Source organism: Erythrolamprus reginae, chromosome 1 (assembly GCF_031021105.1).
Source record: "Erythrolamprus reginae isolate rEryReg1 chromosome 1, rEryReg1.hap1, whole genome shotgun sequence".
NCBI lineage: Eukaryota > Metazoa > Chordata > Lepidosauria > Squamata > Dipsadidae > Erythrolamprus > Erythrolamprus reginae.
In genome coordinates this window covers 146,069,737-146,096,704 of record NC_091950.1, presented here as the reverse complement: position 1 = coordinate 146,096,704, position 26,968 = coordinate 146,069,737, and the positions used below count along the sequence as shown (strand labels likewise).

At 43.4% G+C, this 26,968-nt stretch overlaps 2 protein-coding genes across 4 annotated transcripts in view; one reads left to right on the top strand and one right to left on the bottom strand.

Moving 5' to 3' along the window:
- LOC139153988 (unconventional myosin-X-like) overlaps positions 1-9,981 on the top strand; it is an 82,085-nt gene extending 72,104 nt beyond the window's left edge. For both annotated transcript variants that reach the window (XM_070728426.1, XM_070728419.1), the window contains exons 31-34: positions 904-1,027; positions 2,873-3,322; positions 5,590-5,781; positions 7,470-9,981. In XM_070728426.1, the coding sequence (XP_070584527.1) occupies positions 904-1,027; positions 2,873-3,322; positions 5,590-5,781; positions 7,470-7,583 (880 nt within the window). In that variant the 3' untranslated portion in view covers positions 7,584-9,981. The remainder of the gene's footprint in view (positions 1-903; positions 1,028-2,872; positions 3,323-5,589; positions 5,782-7,469) is intronic.
- A 1,858-nt stretch (positions 9,982-11,839) lies between these two features.
- On the bottom strand, positions 11,840-23,751 carry AIP (aryl hydrocarbon receptor interacting protein). Of its 2 annotated transcripts, none has more exons than XM_070728400.1 (6): positions 23,538-23,751; positions 20,990-21,169; positions 18,395-18,583; positions 16,994-17,203; positions 14,906-15,047; positions 11,840-14,721 (listed from the first exon to the last, which is right to left on the bottom strand). In XM_070728400.1, the coding sequence occupies exons 1-6, from the start codon at positions 23,634-23,636 to the stop codon at positions 14,516-14,518; spliced, it is 1,026 nt and encodes a 341-aa protein (XP_070584501.1). In that variant the 5' UTR covers positions 23,637-23,751; the 3' UTR covers positions 11,840-14,515. The 2 variants fall into 2 exon arrangements, with proteins under 2 accessions (XP_070584501.1, XP_070584509.1); XM_070728408.1 differs by having other exon boundaries at positions 17,027-17,203; positions 23,538-23,744.
- Between the last annotated feature and the right edge of the window lie 3,217 nt (positions 23,752-26,968).

Below are 26,968 nucleotides of genomic sequence, written 5' to 3'. Positions count from 1 at the left end.
AGCCAAAAATCAGCTGGCTGGTACACACTTGCATGTTGGAGCTGAGCTAGGGCAATGACTCGGTGCCAGCAGATATGGCTCTACGTGCCACCTGTGGTTCGCCATCACTGGTGTAAGATATATCTGTAAAGTTGTGTGTCCATAGTGTGAAAATACCCATACAAATTATTTAGGCTTCAGCCCCTCTCTTTAAGTTTAGTCTTCATTTTTTGCTAAGAATTTAGTCTGTGTTTCTTGCTAAGAAGGCCAAGGCTCATTTGCAATATCATGCTTCATATATCTAAATCTGTACTCACAGAGATTTATAAATAAATCCTGGACAATGGAGGGTGAAGTGTTTTTAAGCCCCTTCAGGTCCACTCTCACCCTCGATGTGGGCCATATATCACCTCATTAGCTATAATGCCTCAAGTTACTTGCCACAAATTTTATCAACATCTCATAACTTGCCTTTTCCTCCTTATGCTGCTATTTGCAGTGATGTGAACATGCTGGTGGTGTCCAGTGAAGGGCTATCAAATTTTTTACTACCACACTCTGAGCACGGCTTATGCAGGACGCCCTGCATTTTCTTTCAACATCTTTCAGTGCAAATTGGGTGCTCTGGGGTGGACCTCCATTTTCTCTGCCCCACTGTGTTCCCCCTCATCCAGGCATCAGCCCACCCCTGGTGGTGTCCCATGTGCTGAGCTCTTCTAAATGTTAGTTGCAAGTAGTAGTTCTCAGTAACATTCCTGTGACATCTCAGTCATTGTCTTGATCCATAATCCAAATAATAATGATTATTATTATTATTATTATTATTATTATTATTATTATTATTATTTATTAGATTTGTATGCCGCCCCTCTCTGAGGACTCGGAGCGGCAAATGATCACCAAACTCTCCTCCTCTGTGTTTAGACTTTCTGGATCTATGGAAGAAGATGTAGACGGCCATTGGCAGCTGTATTTTAAACTCTATTGCTTTCTCGATGTTGAAAATGTTCCCAAGGAAGGAGTGGAATTTGCCTTTATGTTTGAGCAGGTAAGCCCTTCCACGAGACAGACTAAGCAGCTACAACTTCATTGGGTGAAAGATGGATATAGCATGTTAGCAAATGACGGAAATTAACCAGCAGTGGGATTGGAGAGGTTTCCTTTTAGCCCAAGGGGTCTGTTTTAGGTGAAATTATTATTATTATTATTTATTAGATTTGTATACCACCCCTCTCCGTAGACCCTCTGTTTGTTAGTAATGCCAAGCAAACTTCCAAACTTAATCAACAATGGGAAATTCTTTTAAAGCTCACCCAGTTAGTCTTTGACAAAAGTTGGAGTTATCGTGAGGCTGAAAAACAGGTCTATTTCAGAGTTCAATACCAATAGCTTGAGGTGGTATTGAGGGTCAGAACACACCTTCTCAAGCTGTTGCTGCCTTCTGTGCAGCCAGTTGGATAGCGGGCAATGAATTGATAAAGCCTTGTTTGCATTCCATAGATAGGAGGCTTATTTAAAAAACAAACAGAATTGGGGGGGGGGGGGGAAAGGTGGGAATTCCATATTCCCTAGAAGTGGGAGTTTTTTATGCAGTTAGTGACAAGCATTGATTAGGACTGGGTTAGGGCAAGGAGAATGATCATCGAAATGGAGCCCCTCCCTTATGAAATCAGGTTGCAACGCCCTGGTCTCTTCAGCCTTGAAAGACGGCGTTTAATCGAAGTGTATAAAATCATGCATGGGATAGAAAAGGTGGATAGAGAAAAATTCATTTCTCTATCACACAATACTAGGATGAGAGGGCACTCCCTAAAGCTCATAGGTAAGAAAAGTGAGGACAAATAAAGGGAAATATTTCTCTACCCAGAGGGTCGTTGGTTTATGGAATTCACTTCCAGAAGAGGTGACAGCTGTCAGCCTGGATAGCTTCAAGGCAGGATTAGACAAATTCATGGATGCCAAGTGTATCGGTGGTTATTGAAACGCCAAGTGCCGCTTCTATGTTGGTTGAGGCAGGCAGGATTCCCTTGGGTACCATTTGTTGGGGGTCAGGGGAAAGGGAGGGTTTTGCCTTTTCTGTCTGCTCAAGATCCTCAAGGACAATTGGTGGACCACTGAGTGTCACAGAATGCTGGACTCAGCATGGCTCTTATGTTCTTAAGACCCAAATTATAATATTGTAATTACGATAGAATGGAATTTCAAACTCAGATGCTATTGAATATCTTACAGGTTTTAATCATAATAGCTGCAAACACACGTTTTGCACATTTCAGTGCTAATCTCACCTTTGAGGTATATCCTGAAATGTGATACTATTTACTATACTGCACTCCACTCCACTATATAAAGATACAGTGGTACCTCATGATAAGAACCCGGGGTTCGGAAATTTTTTGCCTCTTCTTACGAACATTTTTCGGCTTATGAACCCACCACAGATCGCAAAATGGCGCTCCGCTGGGCGCCACCCGCCCGGCTGTCACCTTTTAAAAGAGCTGGGGGGCTTCTCGGCGTTCTCCCGAACCTGAACTTTTCGGGTTCGGGAGGCCTCCGAGAAGCGCCACCGCCCGGCTATCACCTTCTGAAACAGCCGGAGGGCTTCTCGGCGTTCTCCCGAACCCGAACTTCCGTGTTCGGCGTTCAGGAGAACGCTGAGAAGCCCCCCAGCTGTTTTAAAAGGTGACAGCCGGGCACCCAGCGGAGCGTCATTTTGGGATTTTTTTTTTTGCACGGATTAATTGCTTTTACATTGTTTTCTATGGGAAACAATGTTTCGTCTTACCAATGTTTCACCTTACGAACCTACTTCCGGAACCAATTAGGTTCGTAAGACGAGGTATTACTGTATATAGAAGGCTGGGAATAATTGTTGCTTTTGACATTCTAACAGGCGCATGAAAGTCTCATTGACGGTCACTTCCCAGGCCCAGAGGAGACCCTGCAACACTTGGCATCACTCAGACTGCAGTACCTTTATGGGGACTATTTCAAAACCGCCTGGTCCCTGGACAGCGTCTATCCAGTGAACCGTCTGAAGTCGAAAATCCTGCAGTCGATGAAGAGTAGTGGCTCCAGCAGCCAAGTCCTGGAGAGAAGGCGAACTAGCTTCCTGGAGGGCACTCTCAAGCGAGGCTTCAAAACCGGCTCCGTCAAGAAGCAAAAAGTGGAAGAGGAGCAGATGGTAGAGATGTGGGTGAAAGAAGAACTGTCAGCAGCTCGGGCCAGCATAACGGAAAAGTGGAACAAGCTGCAGGGGTTGCTACAGCAACAGGCCATGGTGGCTTACATGGCAATCATGAAAGAATGGTCTGGTTACGGCTCCACCCTCTTTGACGTTGAAGTAAGAGCAGACATGGAAGCATTTATTTTATTTTACTTTATTATTTTATTTTATATTTTATTTCATTTCATTTCATTGTTTTATTTTATTTACTTTACTATTACTTTACTGTTCTGTCTGGGTGCCCCCAGACTTCAGCACCAACTGGAAAAAACAGCCAGACACGCTGGTAGAAACAAAAGCACTTTATAATTTGAAAATAAACACAGAGGAAAACCTGTTCTTCCCCACAGGCAGGCTATGAGCCTTCACAGCAGACCTCTTGCTGGCACACCCACCTTTTCCCCTCAAGGTTTCAGTATTCAAAGTCACAAGCCAGAATTCCAAGACGCCAAAGATCACAGCCAGGTCTCACGACTCCCAAAGATAATTCTCCACAAACCAGGAAGGGTGGGTCTGCCTTTTTAGCCTTTCTGGAGAGCACCACACCCAAACCCAGCTGTTGCCCATTCAGTGCTTGAAGTACCTGGCTAATTGTCCCCTTCGTTGGGTTGCCCTTCTCTGCCGGAAATCTATTATTCCTTGTGCCTGGTCATCTAAAGAATCCAGGCTGCTTGCTAGGGAGAGCTCCCCCTCGGGCTGAGATTCCTCCTCCTCGTCTCCCTCCTGTTCCTCATCCTCCCCCCCTGAGCAGAGAGCCGGCAGAGGGTCAGCCGTTCCCTGTTCCTCATCCTCCCCCTCTGAGCAGAGAGCCGGCAGAGGGTCAGCCGTTCCCTGAGGGGCCTCAGACGGAATCACAACACCTTACTATTACTTTACTTTACTTTGACTTATATGCCGCCCTCTCCCGCAGAAGTCAGGGCGGCTCACAACAATGAACCAGTACAATAAAAGAGTCAAATTCAAATGTTAAAACAGTTTTTAAAAACCCCATTGATATAACCCCACTATAAGCAATAATAACCCAAAATGATTAATAATAATTAAAAAACCCTGATGAAGACAATAATGTACAATCGTACCAAAAGAGGTATCGGCCAGAAGTAAGCTGTTAATTCTCACAGCCCCCAGCCCTGTCGGCAGAGCCAGGCCTTCAAGGCTTTTCGGAAGGCCAGTAGGATACAGGGAGTATGGACCTTAGGAGGTAGTTGGTTCCATAGAGCCGGGGCCACCACAGAGAAGGCTCTCCCTCTCAGGTCCGCCAATGTCATTGCTTAGTCAACGGGATCTGGAGAAGGCCAACTCTGTGGGATCTAATTGGTCTCGGGGGTATGTGGCGGTCCCGTAAATAGTCAGCTCCTAAGCCATGTAGGGCTTTATAGGTAATAACCAACACCTTGAATTGTGACCGGAGACCAATTGGTAACCAGTGCAGCATATGGAGTGTTGGTGTTATGTGGATGTATCTAGGTAAACAGCTCGTGCAGCTGCATTCTAGATTAGCATGTGTGGGATAAAGCCCTGTGATGCTCAGCAGCAGCAGCATTGTCTCTACATATCTCCGTAGCCCTAAGGGTCGTGATGATGTTTTGTGTTTCCCCTCACAAATCTGTTAATTGTTTTGGGGGCGTGTGTGAAATACTGGCTTCTATCACTAGTTCTGTGTTCCACGTGGACAATCCAAGGAAGGAAACATAGCATGAAACAAAAGGTTTTTGCCTTTTCAGTATCCCCAGCTGCCAAGGAAGGAAGGAAGGAAGGAAAGGAGGGACAAGGTAAAGAAGAAAACTGGGATGGCAATAAGGAAAAGAAGGAAGCTGGGAGTGAACAAGCAGTATGTTCAGTAGATTTGTCTTGAGAGATTCAGATGATACCTTTTGTATTCAGGATCAGGAAAGTTACTTGGTTTCTGGAATCACCTGCTATTTGCAAAACATTTATTTCAAGTTCCATTTCCTTCCCTTTCCAAAATTGCTGCTGCTCCTTTTCCAATTGATCCCACACATTTAATAACTCTTAAATTGACATTAGTGGCTAAAAAACCTTAGCACAAAGTATAGAACAAGCTAAGGACTGGATAATTTTGTATCTCTCATCTCTCTCCCCCCCCCCCTCCCTGTTTGTAATTGAGAAGTCTTTGTATTAAAAGGTAGCATAGAAACTTTCTGAGTAAAGGAGCCATTTAAATTTAATATTGTTCATCGGTTGTTTTGAAAAATATTGACAAAAAGCACTAGTGGTAAAAGAAGGGTTGAAGGAGGCTGAGACTGGAGCAGGGAAAAGATAAGGTTTATTCATCACCTACTTCCTGTCAGTTTTGGCCCAAAGCAATTTCCTTAGTTACACCATCCCTGTTTGCTAACACTTCTTGGTTCTTTTTTGGACAGTGCAAAGAAGGGGGCTTTCCAAATGACCTTTGGCTCAGTGTCAATACAGAGAATGTGTCATTGTACAAACGGGGAGAGGCAAAGCCTCTGGAAACATTCCAGTATGAGCAGATTATCTTCTTTGGAGCTCCCCAGCCCAACACCTTCAAGCTGACTGTGGATGAAAGAGAGATGTACTTTGAAACACCCCAGGTACGTTTTTAGCCATTCTTGTCTCAAGAATTTATATAGTTCAAAAATGACTCTCCTGAGACAGGATGGGTTAGATCAGTGGTTCTCAAACATTTTGGTGACAGGATCCCTTGACATTCTTAAAAATGATTGAAAATGAATTATAGAATACAGTAAACCTATCAATACTAGGTATTAAAATTGAGAAAAATTAGAATATTTGATTTTACAGGCCCCTTGGAAGGGTCTCAATGACCCCCCAGGAGTTCCCAGACCTCACCTGCCAGGCTAGAATAAGTATAAGGTAGAGCAGTTAATTATAGAACTTCAATTGGAAAATTAGGTGGCTAGTAAGAATATCAGGCAATCCCTTCATAGACCATGTTTTCCTTCTGTTATTTGTTCCATATTCGAAGCAAACTTTTAATATATACAGTAATACCTCGTCTTACGAACCCAATTGGTTCTGGAAGTAGGTGCGTAAGGCGAAAAGTTCGTAAGACGAAAAATCGTTTCCCATAGGAAACAATGTAAAAGCGATTAATGCATGCAAAAAGTCCGGACGTCTGACGTCAAAGCTCCACCCATGGAATTCCCTATTGGGATTCCCCACCTCCTTTCCAGCCTCCAGATCGGCCGAAAACAACGGCGCTCTGCCGAGCAGCACCACCCAGCTGTAACCTTCTAACTGTAACCTCCGGAACCCGAACCCGAACCTGAACTTCCAGGTTCGGGAGAACGCCGAGAAGTCCCCCGGCTGTTTCACAAGGTGACAGCCGAGCGGCGACGCCCAGCGAAGCGCCATTTTGCGGGGTTCGTAAGCCGAAAAAAGTTCGTAAGAAGAGGCAAAAAATTTCCAAACCCCGGGTTCGTATCACGAGTTGTTCATATCACGAGGGGTTCGTATCACGAGGTACCACTGTATTTGGATAATTGTGGATAGATTAGCAAGGGCTTCTGATCAAATAGTGAGAAAAATAATCTTAAAACTGCCAGTTAGCTTTCTCTGAATACTTAGTGTATGAGAAGGGAAATTCCTTTCCTAAGATTATGATAGCAGTACAAATGAGTTTTTTAATCTCTTTATTTATACCTCATATCTTAAGCTGTAAAATGGGCATTTTAAGCAGTTACAAAAACATTGAGGAAAGGTAGAAATTTAATAATGATCTAAAAACTGTTTAGCAATGACAGTATCACGACAGAAAACTTTAATTGATTACTTGATTTAGCCACTCTGATATCTATGTGCTGATGCCATCTTCTCTTACTTCCAGCCAGCGCAATTGTTATCTATGCTTATTGGAAATTATAGATGCTACCTATCAGTACTCATTTGGGGAACCCTAAATTGTGTATTGAAGGCTTTCATTTCAATCACAATCTAGCACGAATAATGGGGGCACAGTGGTTAGAATGAAGTACTGAAGGCTACTTCTATCGCCTGCATCTCAAGGTTGACTCAGCCTTCCATCCTTCCGAGGTCGATAAAATGAGGACCTAGATTGATGGGGGCAATATGTTGACTCTGTAAAGAGCTTAAGAGAGGGCCGTGAAGCACTGTGAAGCAGTATATAAATCTAAGTGCTATTTCTGTTTCTAGCATTGTTGTTTTGTAAAATATGTCTTCAACTTGTCTTGGACCCTGTGAGAATCCAGTGGCATCGTAGTTTACAAAAGAGGTACGATAATTCTCTTTATTTCATTAGGTGGGAGAAATAATTAAAATCATGAAGGCCTACATCAATATGATTGTGAAGAAATGCTGTAGCATCAGATCAGCCACCAGCTTGGACAGCCATGGGAGTATCTGGATGAGGTGATTGGATTTGCAGAGTCAGTTATGCTGCTGAGAAGGACCTGTGGTGTGATTCAGCCAAATTTGTAGCAGATTCGTTTTTGTAAGAAAATGTTACTCCAGAATTCTCCTTCCAGCATCTTGCCCAACAGACACATAAAGGGTTAGCGTTGAACATCCTGACCTTTCATAATTAAAATTAGAACATCACAGGCCAGATCCTGAGACAGTTTTATGTGGGGTTTTCCAGACGCCACTCTTGGGGCTCAGATGTTACTGTGAGGACCCCCTTTTTTGCTCAAAATATCATCATGTGAAAACCCTTTTTGCAATAAAAGCAGAGAGAGTTGCTAAGTTAATATCAGCAAGAATTCCACCCCTGAAAGAGATTTTGTTAGCTCTTCTCCTTGGGTGGAGGCATGTGTGATTTCTCAGGAACGAGCTGCTACATCTCAACAGACTTCATCTTCCCAAGACTGTTACCATCTTCAGTGGCTTCAAGCAATGAACTTCAACTTTCAAATCAGTTTTCAGTACGTCACAAGGCCGCATAAATGTAAAGACACGGCACTGTTCCTTCTTGAAGTCCTTCGTAGTTTTTCATGCTGCATGTTTGGGGAAGTGCCACTTAGTAGAAAAATACTTACCTGGTTCATTCAGAGGATAAAGTCAAATTTTATATTCATCTGTGTGCTGCAAGCTCTCTTCCTTAGCAAGGAGTTTGGGCTTTGCGGAGTTTTAAAAAAACGTTTAATTTTTCTGCACTGCCATCATATATAAGCAATGGGAAGAACTGGTGGCAGAAATAGCCTCCTTGATGAAATTGTAACTGAATATAACTATAGGGTGCCAGGCTGGAGGCAGATACTCTGAGCCTAGGGTTAAATGTGATTTGTGTAGAAAATAACACATTGGCTCACTTGGCGCTGAAAATATTTTTGAAAATCCTTAAACGAAATACTGCGATGAAACGCTCTTGAATTCCTTGCGAAGAAAACAGAGGCTCTGAACACTTAATGCTGTTTCTGCAAAATAAACAGGTTTATCTTCAGATCTAATTTATCTGGATTTGAGAGCAACAAGAAATAAAAGAAATTAGAGACAAAGTATGAACATCTGGCGCTCTTGGTGCTGTCCAGAGGCTTTGGATTAAAACTCCCCCAGCCCCTTTCTGTCTACGGCAGCTAAAAAGAATCAAAATGTCAGAGACTAGTGTTATCTGGCCTCTGTCCCAATGTAAGTATTATTTCAGAGTTTATAACCGAGACATCCAGGCCCTTGAATTGTGTGCCCCTGCCTAGTCCTGAATTTATATTACTTTCAATCATAGCACAAATATTTGGCACTCATAATACAGCTAAGTAACATGTCCCAGACTGGGCTTTCTCCTGATGCATTAACTTCAGCTCTTGGATGTCCCAAAGGTGCTGTTTTTCCCCCCAAGAGGCAACAGGACTTTCTGATTTTTCTTGGAAGACGTTTCACTTCTTATCCAAGAAGCTTCTTCTGCTCCGTAGACATTTGGCTATTGATGTTCCCCAGGCTAAGGAATGATGAAGTAGAGATGTCCATCTTACCACCTTCTGGGAATTTTACATGCTGCATGTCTGGGGAAGTGCCACGTGACAGGAAAACATTGATCTGGTCCATTCAAAGGATAAGGTTACATTTTATATCCAACTGTGTGCTGCGGAATGTCCAGCCCTCCCAGAACCCATTAAAAAATGTCCCTCTGCAAAGGATATCCCAATGACCTTCCATTCTCTCCTGCCTCTGGGATTGCAAATGAGGAACATGGCCAGATGAACCAAATTTCAGATGATCACAATTGTCATCTTTTCGTTCTCTGCCACAATGGAGGAACGATTAGAGACACCCCCAAATATTTGGTGCACGTAATGTGATTACATCGGTCAGGCTGGGATCTAAACTTCACAATGCCTCTCTGTAGACATTGCCTTAATATGCCAGACTCAGTATCATCGGTTGCATCCTTTCCGTTTCTGGACATGGAACCAGGGGAGACTGGTAAAAGAGACATTTGACCGTATTTTTTTGGTTCAGTATGTTGACAAGGATAGGCTTCCTCTCAACCAAGCGCCCTCCGAATGGATCTAGAATTTCCGGTCACTGCAGCTGCCATGTTGTATATTGGGCCGTGCCGATTTTAACTTTTCACACATGGAGGGCACCACTTGGAGGAAGCCTGGACTTCAGTCTCCATGGTCCATATTGCTCTGCTCCCTTGAACCTGCAATACTACTGTACTGCTATAGCCTGGCTCACGGGTTGCTGCAGGCAGCTGAAACCCAATTGGGAATGTAACAGACATGAATTGTATTGCAGATTTATTTCTGCACTTCTTTTGTTTAATTTGTAACTGGCTTTACAAAATGGAGGTTTAATAAATTATTGATTGCGTACTTTCTTTTAGGGTTTTTTTTTGTTGTTTAAAGACTTAGTTTGAAGCAATGAAATGTTTCTTGTGATTTCCCTCCTCTCTCTCTCTCCCATCATAATCAGCATTTTAAAGAGCCAGGTTAGAGTGCAGCACTGCAGGCTACTTCAGCTAGTTCAGCAGTTCAAATCTCACTGCTGGCTCAAGGTTGACTCAAGTCTTCCATCCTTCTGAGGTGGGTAAAATGAAGATTGTTGAGGGCAATATGGTGATTCTGTAAACCGCTTAGAGTGGGCTGTAAAAGCACTAGGAAGCGATATATAAGTCTAAATGCTAAAAACATTGCTTTTTAGAAACTCTAAAGCATTTATTAACCTCTAATTTGGTAAGGAAAAAATGCTTTGTGATCAGGATTTGATGGAGAATATTAAAACAGCTTTCCCTGGGTCACGTTTTGGTAATTAAAAAAAATCATTTTCAGGGAAGATGAATTAGCACATGCTTCCTTAAAATGTCATAATTTTGTTTGATTTCCCATAGGACTTGCTTAACCCTATGTCCAAACTCCTGAACCAGATTAGCCTTATGTGACCTGGCCTCATCCAATTAAGCAACTTTAAATAACAATTTAAAGTTAAATTTTGAACTAGATACCTTTTTAAAAAATACCTTTTCATAAGTTCTTAGAACATTATGAACGCTCTTCTCAGTAGCAGCTCAAAGCAACATAGATAAAAGGGGTCCCTAAGACGAGCAAAATTTCAAGCTTCTATTTACAGTAACATTTTTTGTTACTGGAACTCTAAACTACAATCTGTTAATTCACAGAAATGAACGGCAAGGCTCCAAGAACAATGAGGTGTGTGCAATTCATGATGGTCTTTTCCACTTTCGCTGCTCTTAATTCTGACCCCCAGAGATATGGGCCAGGCTTAACAAACGGGAATAAGTTCACAAGCCATGCAAGGCACAACACGTTGTGCGATATAGACGGAAGCCTCTGTGTTACACTCCTAATTTGATTGCCTCTCATTTTCCTTGAAAGACAGTTATTGATTCAGGGATGTGCAGGCAGAAAGACAGGCCTGTAGAAGAGGAAGGTGCCTTTGCTAATGGCAACACTTATCAAGCAACACAAATTAGTGGAAAGCTACACCATCGTGTTAAAGCCACACTTTAAAGAAGCCACACAGATAATATCCGAGAGGAAAATGCATTTTTTTTTATTTGAACTGGGTTACATGTTGCCTTCTGTCAGCACATGGAGGCTTTGCACCACAAAACACTTTAGTAACGGATTCTTGTTTCCATCACTGGCCATCTTTATGAGTACTGAAGACACATCCATCAGTTTCATTGTTGTCATCATTACCAGGCAACTCTGGTCCAGAAGCTATCAAAAGCATATTTTTATTCTACAAGAGCTCACAAAAGAAGGCACAGCAAATAGCAGCCAAGAACTAACATCTGGAGAGCAGCTCTAGCAATACAAATGCACAGCTTTACCAACATTTGGAAAATACACAAGGGAAACCAGGTGTACAGTGATCCCCCGATCATTGCGAGGGTTCAGTTCCAGGACCCCTAGCAATGATCGGGTTTTCGCGAAGTAGCGCTGCGGAAGTAAAAACACCATCTGCGCATGCGCAGATGGTGTTTTTACTTCCGCAGCGCTAGCGAGGAGCCGAAGATTGGGGTTCCTGGGAAGGGGACTCAGCTTGTCCGCCGCCCACTCGCGCATCGCCCGCCCACGCCGTTCATTCTCGCCGCTTCCCAGCTGAGTCCTGAAGCGAATTCGCTTCAGGACTCAGCTGGGAAGCGGCGAGAATGAACGGCATGGGCGGGCGATGCGCGAGCGGGCGGCGGACAAGCCGTTCGCTCGCGCTCGCTCGCGCCACTTCCCAGCTGAGTCCTGAAGCGAATTCGCTTCAGGACTCAGCTGGGAAGCGGCGAGAATGAATGGCGTGGGCGGGCGATGCGCGAGCGGGCGGCAGCGAGGAGTTTGCGTGGGCGGTGGGGAAACTCCTCGCTGATGCCCGCCGCTCGCCCTCCCGCCAGCAAGAGGGGGAAGACCTAGGAAAGCCGCCCAGCAGCTGATCTGCCCGGCGCCATCTACGCATGCGTGCCCATAGAAAAAAAGGGCGCCCATGCGCATATGGTGTTTTTACTTCCGGGTTGCAAAATCGCCATATAGCCATTTCGCAATGATCGGGGTCGCAATACCCGGGGGATCACTGTATTTTCTTCCGAGGAGTCATGGATTGGATTGAGATTAATTTATCTGAATTCAGGGGAAGTCCCTTGAAGTAGAAAATAAATCATGAAATCCCCTGCAATTTAGGAAGAGAAATACATATAGACCAGATCTAATTCATGGCCCTCAAGAGAAGTGGATGAACAATTTTAGCAATAAAATTGGGGAACTGTCAGCTACAGGTCTATAGCTAAATCTAGAGAGGTTCACAGGCAACTTTGGCAATAGAAATTTTGAGGAGGCAGGATGGAAGGAAGGAAACATCCCTGTCCTGTCTCCAGTAGGAAACCATTCTCACTCTCATTCATCCCAGAAAAGGGAAAAGGAAAGAAAATGTCTCCTGCTCTGTGTAGCTCAGCTTCTTCATTTAGGTCCTCAGGCTGTGCTTCCCAGAGGCAGCCCAAACTCAGCTAGAGTTCACGATGGAAAGCTGCACTCACCAGATGTGTCCCTTGTTCTGGTTTTATGAAGGAACATTTTTCACCCTGTCTCTTGGCTGCAATCAATAACTAAGAAGCACATAGAGACATAGGGATGCAAACATGCTAAGCAGGTCCTTGATCTTAGGCTGGAAAGCTGCCAAGAAAATTTGCAAGAGGGGTTGAAAGATACCCCAGCCCCACTCCCAGTAGCCATGGCAAATTCTTTTGCTTCTACTATTCTTCATTCCTTGGGAATGGGGAGCAGACTGGGAAGCCTAGCTCCTAGGTGGGGCCTTCACTCTCAGCCACTACTCTGCATCATCAAGAGCAAGACAGTTGTGATTTGCAGGAGTGAGGATTTCCTTGTCCAAATCCAGCAAGGCAATCCCCAAACAATTCCTCCAACACACAGAACACAGAACAGACAAACACACCCCTGGGGAAACACAGCTGCTGCGTTTTCCTTCTGGAGGTAAGCACGGACAACCACCACTCCAGAGCCAAAGCTGAGACTGGTTTCTGTTAAAAACAACAACTCACACCTATCTCCCACATCTCGCTCTGCTCCAGGACAAAACTCAGAAGGGGGCACATTTTGAACAAGGAGTGGCCGCAGAACCGAAATCCAGGGAATGCTTTGCCAGTAACTGCTACTAATGGAGGAAAGTTGGCCTTCAACAAGTGATGGTCTTATAGCGGAGATTTGATTAAAGAGATTAAAGCAGTTGAAAGCTATTGAGGGGGTGGGAATACAGCACACTACTTCAATAAGTAGATGAGATAGGCCAGCTAGCATCACCTTTGCTCCTATAGCTTCTACGAGAGAGAAGGAAATATTTAATCCTATTTGAATTAGGAAGCCACGCCCACCAGGTCTCTCTCTCCCCCTCTCTTACATATCAAACCTAAGTAGCGTTGGGTGGGAACTCGAAAGTCCCTTGACAGGCAAACTACAGCAGCTTCACCAATCCAAGGCTGGGTCGTGGCAATACACATCTCTTCAACTCAGATTCGACCAGCACAGGATTGCACAGCTCCCAGAGCTGGACCAACACAACCACCTCACTACAGCAGATGTAAGCTCCTGCCTTTCTCTCAAGATATGCTTTGCTTTCCCCTTCTTAACCGGCTCTCTATGCTTCTTTTAGACAGGAAAGTTGTGGGTGGAGGATTACTGGGTGTAATCCTATATTGTTCAAGCAGCAGCAAAGATTGGGGAAAGAGTTTTCCACGACTCTCAAGAGAGAGCAGGGATGATACTCCAAGAGCCCCATCACCTCTCAGACTTGCCGTTACTGGCCTCCCCTTTCCTCTCTTGCCCACATCCACAGACGTGGAAGCCACTGCTGTTTCTAGAGATCAGATGCTCCTATGCCCAAGCCTTTCCTCTAGCAGCCGAAAGGAGGTCTGGAGATGGAAAAAGAAGCCTCGATTCAAAGCCGGAGCTCCTGCCAGCCCTTTCGTGAGACATCTGCCCAAGAAAGTAAACTTTCCTTCCTTGTCCTCCGATGACCAAAAGGCACCACGTGTGGTGAAACAGGAGAATAAAATCAATTACAGGAGAAATACAGGCTCCCACCAAAGGGGCAGATAACATTTCTGGGCACGCTTGCCCCCCCCCCCACTGCTTTGACTTTGGCTTGGAGAATCTGAAATGCTTTCTTGCCGTATCTAACCCTGGCAGTAGCAAATAGTGCTATTGGCACGGAGAGTACAAACGCGGCTGTTGGCAAGAAAAGCTGGCTCCCTCCAAGGCCGGTGTGGAGGGTGGGGAAAAGCCTGACAAGGAGCCACACACCACATTTACACAACTTCTCCCCGGACGGGCTCAGATATAAAGCCGGAGCTCTCCCAAGCGAGAGCGCCAGCAGCTGGTCCAAGGACTACTGGGAGAAGATGCCTTTGAAACGGATCTTGTCCTCGTCCTCTTTCGCACGCAGGCGGGCCTCCAAGCTGCGCAGCTCCCGGGTTACCACTGGGGTCAGCGATGGATCCAGCTGCAAAACCTTGGCAAAATCGGCCTGAGCCTCAGCTGCGTTCCAGACGGCTGCATGAGCCTTGGCTCTCTTGAAGTAGGCTTTGACGTTATCTGTGGGGGGAGCGGCCATTTCAGTAAACCAGGCGGGATCCATGGCCTCTTGACGCCAAAGACCCCTGGAGGCCTGCTCTAGCTCCAGCCTTGATGTTTCTCCTCCCCATTAGACAGCCACATTTTAAATATCTCTCCCTTTCAAACCCACCCTGGCTCTTCGGTAGCTCACAAGCCTCCTTACCTTCATACTTGTTGAGAATAGAGGAGCAGTGATCCAGCACTTCGTAGTACTCCTCATTCAGCAGCTTACACTGACAGTAATTCAACAATAAAGGAGTGATCTGTTGGTCCAGCTGGATCCAGTCGGGAGATCCTGGCTGCTCCTATGGCAGGAACAAGAGAAAGGGAACAAAGCATGGGTCAGTTGTAGCAACAGCTGACCACAGGGCAGAACCCTTGTAGGCTGGCCTGGGACAGAATTTCTTGTGGCGGCAGCAAAGTCAAATCACATGCAGCCAGCGGAAGGGAAAACTTGTAGCAGACAACTTGCCGTGGCCAACTAACCACGTCCAATTCGCCATGGACAACTCACTGCAGGACAACTGCAGGGACAAGGAGAATTCAGGAATTCAATTTAACATATTTTTTTTCAGAGTATAAGACGCACTTTAGTTTTTTGGGAGGAAAATAGGGGGAAAATCTACCTATCAGGTATTCATCTGGTAGCACATTATTTTATCCCCTGATTGGGGCTTAAAAAAAAACCTTATTCGGAGCGAGTGGCAATGAAAAAAAGCCTGCGAAGAAAAAACCTAGTAGCCATGAAAAAGCCTGCAATCTGGTAAGAGCTAGGAGATTGTTAGCACCTTATTATGGAAAAAAGCCTGCAAGCTGTGATCGTTAGCGCCTTGTTAGGGCTTGAAAAAAAAGCTTCGAAAAGCTACATTCAGAGTATAAGATGCACCCAAATTTTCAGCCTCTTTTAGGAGAGGGAAAGGTGCATCTTATACTCTGAAAAATACAGTAATTATTTAAAATACTTTAAAAAATATTTTAGTTTTTTCATTCACATTCCATTTTGCTCCTCCTTTAGTATCATGAGTCTATTCCACTGTTCCTTCAATATCAGTGTAAATATTTTTGTATGGCAAGTTGTCCTGAAGAGAGCTGACCATGACAAGTTTTCCAGTGGAGAATGGGCTGTGACAAGTTGTCACAGACCCTGTGGCCAAACCCTTAGGAAATTGTAAAAGATGGTAAATGGGAGGGAAAACCTGAACCTTTTCCCACACAAAACAGCCTGTCTTTTTAAAACAATCTTGCAATAGAATGACAGAAGAAAATTTCAAATGCCAATTTCTACAGGGAAAAATGTAGCCAAGGAGGGGGTAAAAAACACACTGCAGATTTCATGTTGCACACCAGTCTGCTAGCATCATGTTCAGGCTGACTAGGGAGCCTTTTCATGCGTGTGTTCTGATGAAGAGAGACATTTGGCCTTCATGAGAAATTATGCTACAGAAGGCATTCTGGCTGCTTGTCAGATCCTGTCATGGTGCTGCATGAGTGAGGAAGGATGCTATTGCTTTGATAGGATTACTTGGAGGATACAATGCCTCTCTCCAATTGGAACTGGGCCAGGAGTGCCCCAGAGTAGCTGAGCAAGAAAAGTTCCAATGGTTTAGCAGGGATCTTCCTTACTAGTGAGTATGCGCAAAATGCAGATAGCACGTAGGCACATTTTTTTTTCAGATGAGGGCACCCCTGGAAATTTGGAGAATACTGTATGTGATGAGCACATGCATTCACAACAAGGCTGCCAGAAGAAAAATTTCCGGTAGCAAATGCATTTAGGTGTCCAGGAATTAACAAAATTAGCTACAATCCCAAAAAATCTTTGTTTGGGTCCAAATGTGTTGTTGCCTGACAACAACAGAAAATTTAACTTTGCAGAATTACCAGTTTCCTTTGCTTTTTAAAAGACTGAATAATCTTTATAAATTTAGGTAGGAAAGAGAATTTGGGGAACCCCAAACGATACACCTGAAAGCATAGCACTACCCCTACCCCCGTTCTGGGCACAATAAAACCAATGTTGAATAATTAGGAACCCATATGGACCAAACAGAAGAAATCCCATTCACAGATTGTTCAATCAAGGGCAAACATTGTTCTGGCCAGGCCAAGCTTTATGAAAATGACCTGACTGACTATATTTGTATCTGTACAATGAAACGAGTTAGATGTTCTGCTTAATCTAGGGTGGAAATCCCTCCCTGATTGGCATTTGCTGCCCTGAATGTTATGCAAGTGAAACCCTTAACCCTACCTCCAACCCGCAGGGAGCCTCCCCATCAGTCACCTTCATTTGCAAGTTCTTAAGGCAAGCAATTGCATCGTAGTACTTGGCAGAGGCCTCTTGCACTTTGCCTTCCTTGAAGAGCTCATTGCCCTCTTGGTGGATCAGGGGCACAGCCTTCATCTTCTCTTCATCTGACATGGCCCATGGATCCTGTCGGTACATGCCAGGCCTTTCCACCTGGTGTGGCACAAGGCAACAAGCAAGGTTAGATCACGGTGCTAGAGAAAGCAGGGCCCTTAAGAAGCAGCCTGCTTTGGTCACCCCAGGCCCTAAGGCAGTGATGGCGAACCTTTTTTGTTTCACGTGCCAAAAGGGTGTGTGTGGATGTGCTAGCATGCGTGCACATGTCCACACCCTTTCCCTCTCCCCCCACATGTGCTGTCCCACCACATGCATACAATCCCTCCCACGTCCCCGCATTTCCACAGGCCTCACTGAAGCCTGGGATGTGAAAAAATGGCTCAACAGGCAAACCGGAAGTTTGGAAAATACACTTCCTGTTTGCCCGTTGTGCTGTTTTTTGCACTCCAGGGCTCCAGGAAGCTTCACTGAACCTTTCAGAGTGCAAAAAACAGCACAACAGGCAAACAGGAAGTACATTTTTCGAACTTCCAGTTTGTCCATTGGGCAAACTGGAAGAGGGGCAGCATAAAAATTGAATAAATAATAATAATTAATTAATAATAATAATAATAATTTTTTGCATCCGGAGGGTGAAACAGCCTTCTCCAAGGCTGAAAATCAGCTGGCCACCATGCACTGCAGCTGACATAGGGCAATGTCTCGCGTGCCCTCCAAATTGGCTCCGCTTGCCACCTGCAGGCCATAGGATCACCATCACGGCTCTGAGGTGTTGGAAAAGAACTAACGCAATGGATTGGGAAAGGCACTGGGGAGACCTGGATTTAAGGCCCTTTTCAGTGACAGAAGGCAACCCTATCTCACAAGGTTACTGTACGGAACAAAGAAGGATGTGGAGGTGCTGTGCATGCTGACTTCAGCTCCTGGAGGAAAAGTGAGATACATATGTATCTAACCAAAGAGTAAAATGCTTTAAAAGGGGGCCTCAAAGCTGAAAAAGTAGATGCAGGGTAAGAGGGAAAAGAAGGCCTTGCATTACTTCAAACAGCTGCTTTCCCTCACTGAGATAGCAAAAAGCAGGCCACTTTTCCCCTGAAAATAAGACCTGTTAAAACAATGGTGGGGTTATCTCATGCATTCCCACCTTCTATCTGAAGGCCTCTATCTCCTCCTTGCTTTGTGGAGCCATTTACTCAAGGAAGTAAGAGGCTCCACAAACATGTGAAGCCCAATCCCCCTTCTTGAGCCTGCCTAGCCCAGAGGGCCTCACCTTTCCTTCCCCCTCACCTTGAGCACTTCAAAGGCAAAGATGAGGGGCTGGGGGTTCTGCTGGAGATCATCGAGGTCCGAGTAACCCAGCGAATGATGCTCGTGCATCTGCGCAATGCCACAGCAATGCCGTTGTCCTTCCAGGGGATCTTTCCCAGCTGCAATGTTCCTCAGGCTCTTGGACACCATCGGATATAAGACCACATGCTGGAGAAGCAAGGGGTGGTGGTGAGAGAAAATGGCACAGGCAAGAGGGAATAAATGCATTTTCCCAATTGGGAAAAATAAATTATATGGGCACATTATAAAAGAAGGAAACCAAGTACTGTATTCTTTTACTCATTCCAGAATCAATACTACATCAAGGTCTTTATATTTGAGCCACAATAGAAGAATGTGGGTAGGACCTTTTTCCTACTTCTGACACTAACCAATGTTTTACACTGCAAAACTCTAATTCCATGCACACCATTCAGGCTGAAGGACTTGCTGCTTCCTTTTGTACAAGTTTAAATGGGAAGTGGCAAAGTTGTACGTATACATTTAACATCATATGTACCCTCTACATATAACACCAAAGCTATTGCTACTCTTAATTCTGTATTCATCAGACAAAACCTAAGACTGTATAGTGTATCAATTCTTGGGCAATGGGTTTTAGAGATCTCTGTTAAACAAGGGTATCAATAAGAAAACAAGCCAAGATGAAAAATAGCCTACAAGAAGAAACTTATGAGGAACCATTTGAGGTAATGGACATGTTTAGCTCAGAGGAAATTAGTGGGGAAACCTGATATCTGTCTCCAAATTTCTAAAGGATCCTGCTGCATAAAATAGGGCAAAGTTGTTTAGAACTGTTCCAGAATGAGAAAGAATATATTTAAATTATAAGGGAGATTTCAGCTGAGCATTAAAAAAACGTTTCCAACAGCCCAGATTGTCAGGGGCACAATGGAATTTCTTTTCCTGGAGTGTTGAGATGGTCATCCATCTAGGATGCTGAAGTATGGATTCGGGCACTTGCCAGTGGGTTAGGCTAAATGATCTCCTAGACCAGTGTTTCCCAACCTTGGCAACTTGAAGATATCTGGACTCTAACTCCCAGAATTCCCCAGCCAGCATTCGCTGACTGGGGAATTCTGGGAGTTGAAGTCCAAATATCTTTAAATTGCCGCGGTTGGGAAACACTGTCCTAGACACTCTCAACCTCATATTGTAATTTTTTAAAATTAAAACTTAAACAGGAAGGTAAAAGCCAACACAAACTATTGAACAGTAAGAAAAGACAAACAAATAACAAAAGAAAAAAAAGGTGCAAGAAAAGGGGGGGGGGAGATACAAAGGAATGGCTTTCAATATTCTTCACTGTGGTTACAAGTACAAATATATTTTGACCTTTCTCTGAAATTACATCATGTTACTTTTCTTTCTATAATCTACCCCAGTGATTTTCAACCTTTTTTGAGCCGCAGCACATTTTTTTACATTTACAAAATCCTGGGGCACATCACCACCCTAAGACACTCTTCTCTTTTTCCATCCGTCCCCTCCCCCCCCCTCTCTCTGTGTGTGTATACACACTCTTGAACCATTTCCAAAAACAGGTGAGGGCTGGGGGGTTTTTCTCTTATTCTTTGGGTGCTTTTTATCATATGCTTTAAATCAAGAGTCACTTCTCTCTCTCTCTCTCTCTCTCTTGTTTCTCTCTCTTTCCTCTCATTCTCTGTCTCAATCATTTTCTCATTTCTCTTTTTCCCTCCCCTTTTTTCTCTCATTTCTCTCCCTCCCTTCCTCTCCTTTTCTCTCTCTCTTGCTTTCTTTCTCTTTCTTTCTTTTCTCTCTTTCGCTCTCTCTTGCTTTCCTTCTCTCTCATTCTTGCTTTCTCTCTCTTTGTTTTCTTTCTCTCTTGCTTTCTCTGTCTCTCTCACTCTCTTTCTCTCTCTCTTGCTTTCTCTCTCTTGCTTTCTCTCTCTCTCTCACTCTCTCTCTCTCAGCAAAAAGTTGCGAGACCGGAACCTGAGCTTCCTTCTTCGCGGCACACCTGACCATATCTTGCGGCACACTAGTGTGCCACGGCACACTGGTTGAAAAACACTGATCTACCCTGTCTAATCATCATCATCAGGGGCAGGTTCCAGATTTTTCTACTGCTGGTTCTCTCAGGGTACTGCATGTGCAGTACTAAAAAAAAGCTTCTGCGCATGTGCAAAAAACAAGATGGCGCCATAGGCAAGGAGAACTGGCTCAGGGGCGTGAGAGGCCGGTTCCAGCAACCCAGGCCACCAAGTTACTAACAGTTCTATAGAACTGATCCGAACTCGTAGGAACCCATCTCTGATCAACATCATGCCATAGCAGGCTTTTCGTCTGTAATAAAAGTAGATTTGCCTTTTCTCTCATCAAAGCCAACTATCCAGTCCAGCAAAATCTGTTAACTTCACCAACCATTCCTCCTTAATAAGTAGTGTCAAATCTTTCTACCTCTGAATACAGTGATCGTGCTGCTTTGGTTGTGTATTGAAATGATCTTCTGGAGTTGTTGCTGCTTTTTAACTCCAACCTTACATTGTAGGATTGTATGAATCCTCCCCCCAAAACAGACATGAGAAATACCTTTGTGTCACACAAGAATTCAGCCACCTCGCCCTCCTTCATGCTGTGCAAGATGGTTTCCCAGACAGGCAGCTTGAATTTCTTGCCGAAGATCAGTTCCATAGGTTTGTCCCGGGTGTGACTGTCATCTAGTACTTTCTGATCTGAATTGCAAAGCATGGTGCAGTAGTGGAAAGTAACCTGAAGAGAACCAGAAGCAGAGCAAGTGAATAGGTCACCTCCTTAATCCAGCAGAACAAGACTGCAGGTAATCCTTCACTTATGACCATTTGCATAACAACCATTCAAAGTTATGATGGACCTGCCCAGCTATTTATAAACCATTTTCTATTTTTTAAAAAATAAAGTTTGTATTGTTTTTCTTCACAATACATCCATACATATACCTTATTTCTTAACGAAATAGTTATACATTTCCATTTAATGTGACAACAAAAAAACTTCCCCAAAATAAAGGTGCCTTTGAACGGAGATTAATCCTTGGTGGATATAGCCATCATTTTCTTGGCCCTGTGACAAAACTGGTTCACTGCTAATTTTTTCCAGTTTTTTTTTTCTTTTTACTTGCCAATTTGAAGTAGGGCAATATTTTTCAACTTTGGCATCTTGAAAATGTATGAATTTCAATTCCCAGAATTCCCCAACCAGAAAAGATGTGCATAAAAGTGCCTAAATGCACCATTGTACCTACCGTCCAAAGTGACTGAGGAATTCTGGGAGTTGAAATCCAAGCATCTTCAAGCTACCAAAGTTGAAAAATATTGGTCTAGAGCTCTGATCCACTCTCTGGGTATTTTACCCTAACAGCAACCAAACCCAGTCAAAATCAGCCAAAGGTTACATATTTTAACTGCGGCAAGAATAGCATATGCCCAGAAATGGAAAAATAAAGATGCCCCTACAGAAGAAGAAATCTTATTCAAAATTCTAACATGCGCAGAGATGGACAAATTGATGCTGGAATTAAAAGGACAAATCGGATACAGATTATTTTGAAACCTGGAATAAATTATATAATTTATATAATTATTAAATTATTAAATGCAATTCAATTCAGTCAGACGGTAGGGAAAGCAAGTAGAATACTTGACTGCATAGCTAGAGGTATAACAAGCAGGAAGAGGGAGATTGTGATCCCAATGTATAGCGTGCTGGTGAGACCACATTTGGAATACTGTGTTCAGTTCTGGAGACTTCACCTACAAAAAGATATTAATAAAATTGAACGGGTCCAAAGACGGGCTACAAAAATGATGGAAGGTCTTAAGCATAAAACTTATCAGGAAAGACTCAATGAACTCAATCTGTCTGGAGGATAGAAGGGAAAAAGGGGACATGATCGAAACATTTAAATACATTAAAGGGTTAAATAAGGTTCAGGAACGAAGTGTTTTTAATAGGAAAGTGAACAGAAGAACAAGGGGGCACAATCTGAGGTTGGTTGGGGGAAAGATCAGAAGCAACATGAGAAAATATTTTACTGAAATAGTAGATGTTTGGAACAAACTTCCAGCAGACGTGGTTGGTAAACCCACAGTGACTGAATTTAAACATGCCTGGGATAAACATATATCCATCCTAAGATAAAATACAGGAAATAGTACAAGGGCAGACTAGATGGATCATGAGGTCTTTTTCTGCTGTCAATCTTCTATGTTTCTATAATTGGGTAGAGAGGAAAACCAAGATTAAAGGCTAAAAAGTATGATGGAGAAGTTCTAAATCAATTCAAATTTAAATAGATATTGGAAAATTGGGGGGGAGGGAATAATCTATGTATATACTGAATAGACCATCATATACCTTTCTTTTCTTTTTGTTCACCATCAGTATTGTGTTATATTGTTATGTATATGTTATGTTTTTTTTAAATACATTATAAATAAAAAACTTTTTAAAAAAAGATTAGCCAAATGTTATCTCCTCTGAAAATCTCTCCTAAAATCAGCAGTGGGGCAGCCTTCTAGTACACAGCCATCTGCGACCTTTCTAATTTTGTAAAACTAGCCAGCTCCAGCCGGCAGGCCATTGGTCAGAGATGCTGAAATTGTCCAGCAGCATGGAGGCGACTCAGATTCTCCATGTCTAGCTAGAGCAGTGTTTCCCAACCTTGGCAACTTGAAGATATTTGGACTTCAACTCCCAGAATTCCCCAGCCAGCTGAGGTAGAGAAAACGACGCCCTCCCTTTGCTTAAATCCAGATTTCCCCAATTTGGTCTCCTCTAAATGGGGTGAGTTACTACTCTCGTTAACCACCAGCTATTCAAGCTTAATGGCACTAAGAGCTGATCAGATTTATCAGTGTCTAAAGTGGGAACGACAGCAATGTATTGACATAATAAACTCGAGCAGGAGCAAAGGAATTGAGACAAATGAGAATCGTTCCAGTTGCCTCGCGCGGCCTCCCGCCTCCACTCACTAAGGGTTACAAGCCCGACGCGCACTTTAATCCCAACGTTCTGTTCTAATGGCGCATGCGCGTTTTTGGTCCGGGTCCGTTACTCCTCCCCTCCTCCCCCCGAAAATCGCGCACGAGCTTTTCTTTACCTTGGTACCATCTTGGTAATGAGGCGCCAGTCCCCGGCCTTCCTTCACCAAACGCTTCTGGATCCCATCCGCTCGGAGCTGCGCGATCTGGTCCGCCATGATGGCTTCTCGCCCGATTCGCCTTCGGAGTCTTCGTGGGGATTTGGATGGCCGAACTTCGCTCGTCTTTTTCCGGATCCGGTTCTCGGATACATCCGTTAGCTCTCGGCAATGTTCGGAAAGACTCGGGCGGAGCGCAGGATGTAACGCAAAGAGGTCGATTTTCCGAATGGCGAGCGGACTGACGGAAAGATGAATCTCTACTAAAAGCGGGGAGCTGGGACGTGTTAGTATTGTTCAACACTAAATAACATAGTGTTTCCACATGGTGACCACACTATAAAAAAGATGTTGAGACTCTAGAAAGAGTTCAGAGAAGAGAGGGGCGGCATACAAATTCAATTAAATAAATAAATAAATATAAAGTTACCAGTATGATTAAGGGACTGGAGACTAAAACATATGAAGAACGGTTACAGGACCTGGCCATGGCTAAGTCTAGTGAAGAGAAGGACCGGGGGAGACATGATAGCAGTGTTTAAATACTTCAAGAGAGCCACAGAGAGGAAGGGGGTCAGGCTATTTCCCAAGGCACCTGAAGGCCACACAAGGAATTCATTATTTAATTATTATTCATTCATTCATTCATTTCACTTCTATGCCACTATGCCATTCTTCTCAACCGACTCAGGAATAATGGATGGAAACCAGGATGGATTCCCATTACCATGGTGACTGGTGTGTTGCGCACCCAACTTTGCTTCTATTGCTTCAACTTTGCGTGCACACATTCGTAGTTTTACTTCTGCGCTTGCGCAGGAAGCAAACTCTTGTGAGGGGATAGGTATGCGCACTAGCGTATTTTTCAGGGCTATAATTCTGCCAACACATGGCAAGAGACATAATGGGGCAGACAGTAATGGGCAGAACTATATACGGAGGGAGAAAAGCTTTGGTTTGGATGTTGCTGGAGGGATAAGGGGCCTTTCCTCACTGAAACACAGCAGTTGACTGACTGAAAAGGCATTTGAAAAAGAAGGCTGCCTTTTTAACATTCAACATTTAAATGTTTCTTTATAGAGAGGCATAGTGAATCAAAGAGAAAAAACGCAAGGAATAAATCAGCCACATCCTGTTTCTCTTTACTCTGATGACAAGAGTAATGTATTATTAGCAGTTCAGTCTGGAGGTTTTATGTCAATAAGAACAGAAACTGGGTTCTAATCTTTTTTCCAGAAAGCACACTTTGTCACTTGCTGCAGGCCTCCTCTGCTTATCACTGTCCAATTGTCCATTGTCCAATTAATATATTTTCATCAACATCGGTTGCATTGGATATTCAAGAATTGTCTTTTCTTGCCTGCCCCGGTTGCAAAAATTAACACAGGCTGTGGAATCTTTTGCATCTTGTATCAAGGATCCGGAGCAGTGTTCCCTCTAATTTTTTTTTTGGGTGGGCGGAAAAGTATAGTGTCTGAGGGGCAGTCCCTTCGGGACTGGGCGGCACAGAAATAATAAATAAATAAATAAACAAACAAACAAATAAAAAACCCACCGTTTTGCCTCAGAGAATTTCAAAATAAAATACTGTACTGTGTGTCTATAACAGTGAGCTCATAATAGGGCAACTCTATCAATATCAAAATGCCACTTAAATAGTTGAGCTAGTTTCAAACTAGATTTTGATTTTCTTTCTCTCTTCCTTACTCCCATTCTTTTTCTTTCTCTTTTCCTTCCTCTCTTTTTTCTATCTGTTTCTCTTCCTCTCTCTCTCCTTCCCTCTCACTCTTTCCCTCTCGGCTTCTGGGCAGGTTTGAAAAACTCTGAGTTGATTATGATTTTTAAGTGAGCGATTGCTCACTGCTCAGCTTAGAGGGAACTATGATCCGGAGTATGAAGGAAGAATGGAAAGGCACACACAGCAAGATGCTTGAAGTCTAGTGCAAAGTTTCCACAGTCTGTGTTGATATGGGGAGCCATGTCATGCGCTGGTATTCGCCCACTGCTTCATTAAATCCAGGGTCAACACAGCCATCTACTAGATTTTGGAGCACTTCATGTTTCCTTCTGCAGCTGAGCTTTACGGGGATGCTGGCTTCAATTTTCCAGCAGGATTTGTCACCTGCCCACACTGCTAAAAGCACCAAAACATGATTGGCCAGCAAACTCGCCTGACCTGAACCCCATAGAGAATCTATGGGGCATTGCCAAGAGAAATATGAGATATGAGACCGACCAATGCAGAAGAGCTGAAGGCTGCTATTGAAGTCTCCTGGACTCCCATAACACCTCAGCAGTGCCACAGGCTGATGGCCTCCATGCCACACCACATTAAGGCAGTAATTGCTGCAAAAGGAGACCAAACCAGGTACTGAGCACATATGCATGCTGATACTTTTCAGAGTTCCAATATTGTTCTATGTACAATCCTTGTTTTATTGATCACATGTAATACTCTATAATTTTCTGAGATGGTAATTTGGGGTTTTCATGGACTGTAGCTCATAATCATCAAAATTATGACAAATTACGGCTTCAACTATCTTGCTTTGTATGTAATGAGTCACTCTCATATATTACATTTCACCTTTTAGGTTGCATTACTGAAATAAATGAACGTTTGCTTCTAATTTATTGAGTTTTCTAATTTTTTGAGTTTCACCTGTAGATGTCAGCTGGAATTTGTACATCAGAAAAAGACTTGTAGCAATCCTCCCCACAAGTCGAATAGCCCATTCCCATTGTATGTTTTTATATATTGGGGTTTCTTGTTTTTTAGACTTTTTAAATGTATTATTGTTATTTTAGATCCTAATTATTAGATTTGTTATTATATATTGTTTTTATCACTGCTGTAAGCCGCCCCGAGTCTACGGAGAGGGGCGGCATACAAATCTAATAAATAAATAAATAAAATAATAAATTCCCATCTCATATTTTTCATATTTTTGCCATCTCTATTTTTCAGGTAAGAAATCCTTTTGAACAAGAGGGGCCACTGTTTTATCTTTTCCTTGTCTTTCACAATTAAGAAATGATTCTGTCCCATTCCCCCGCTCCCACATGCCCGAGTCCCTCTTCTGAGTAACATGGAGGTAACCACATAATGGCTAGCTCATGAGCCAGTCTTAATTATGGGCTTTATAAAAGACAGATATAGCTACATTTCACTAGCTAAACATCCAGCAAAAGGAGGAATTGGGGCCATTCATTTGCAAGAGAACTGAATGCATATCTACCAAACAATACAATGGAAAAGGACAATGTACTAGAAAAACTCCAGAAAATTCAGTTACATGTTTTTGGTTCTTTTTAGCTTTAAGTGGACATAACATAAATAATCTCATTACCAGAGACTTGAAATTTAGAACCAAATTTTTAAGAAGAGACTG

What these genes read in the sequence shown, in the direction of transcription:
- AIP (XM_070728400.1), bottom strand. Translation starts at nt 23,636, where the DNA reads ATGGCGGACCAGATCGCGCAGCTCCGAGCGGATGGGATCCAGAAGCGT. An exon ending in ATTACCAAGATGGTACCAAG is followed by an intron (nt 21,170 to 23,537) that starts GTAAAGAAAAGC and finishes GGTTCTCTTCAG; the next exon opens with GTTACTTTCCACTACTGCAC. An exon ending in AATTCTTGTGTGACACAAAG is followed by an intron (nt 18,584 to 20,989) that starts GTATTTCTCATG and finishes TTGCTTCTCCAG; the next exon opens with CATGTGGTCTTATATCCGAT.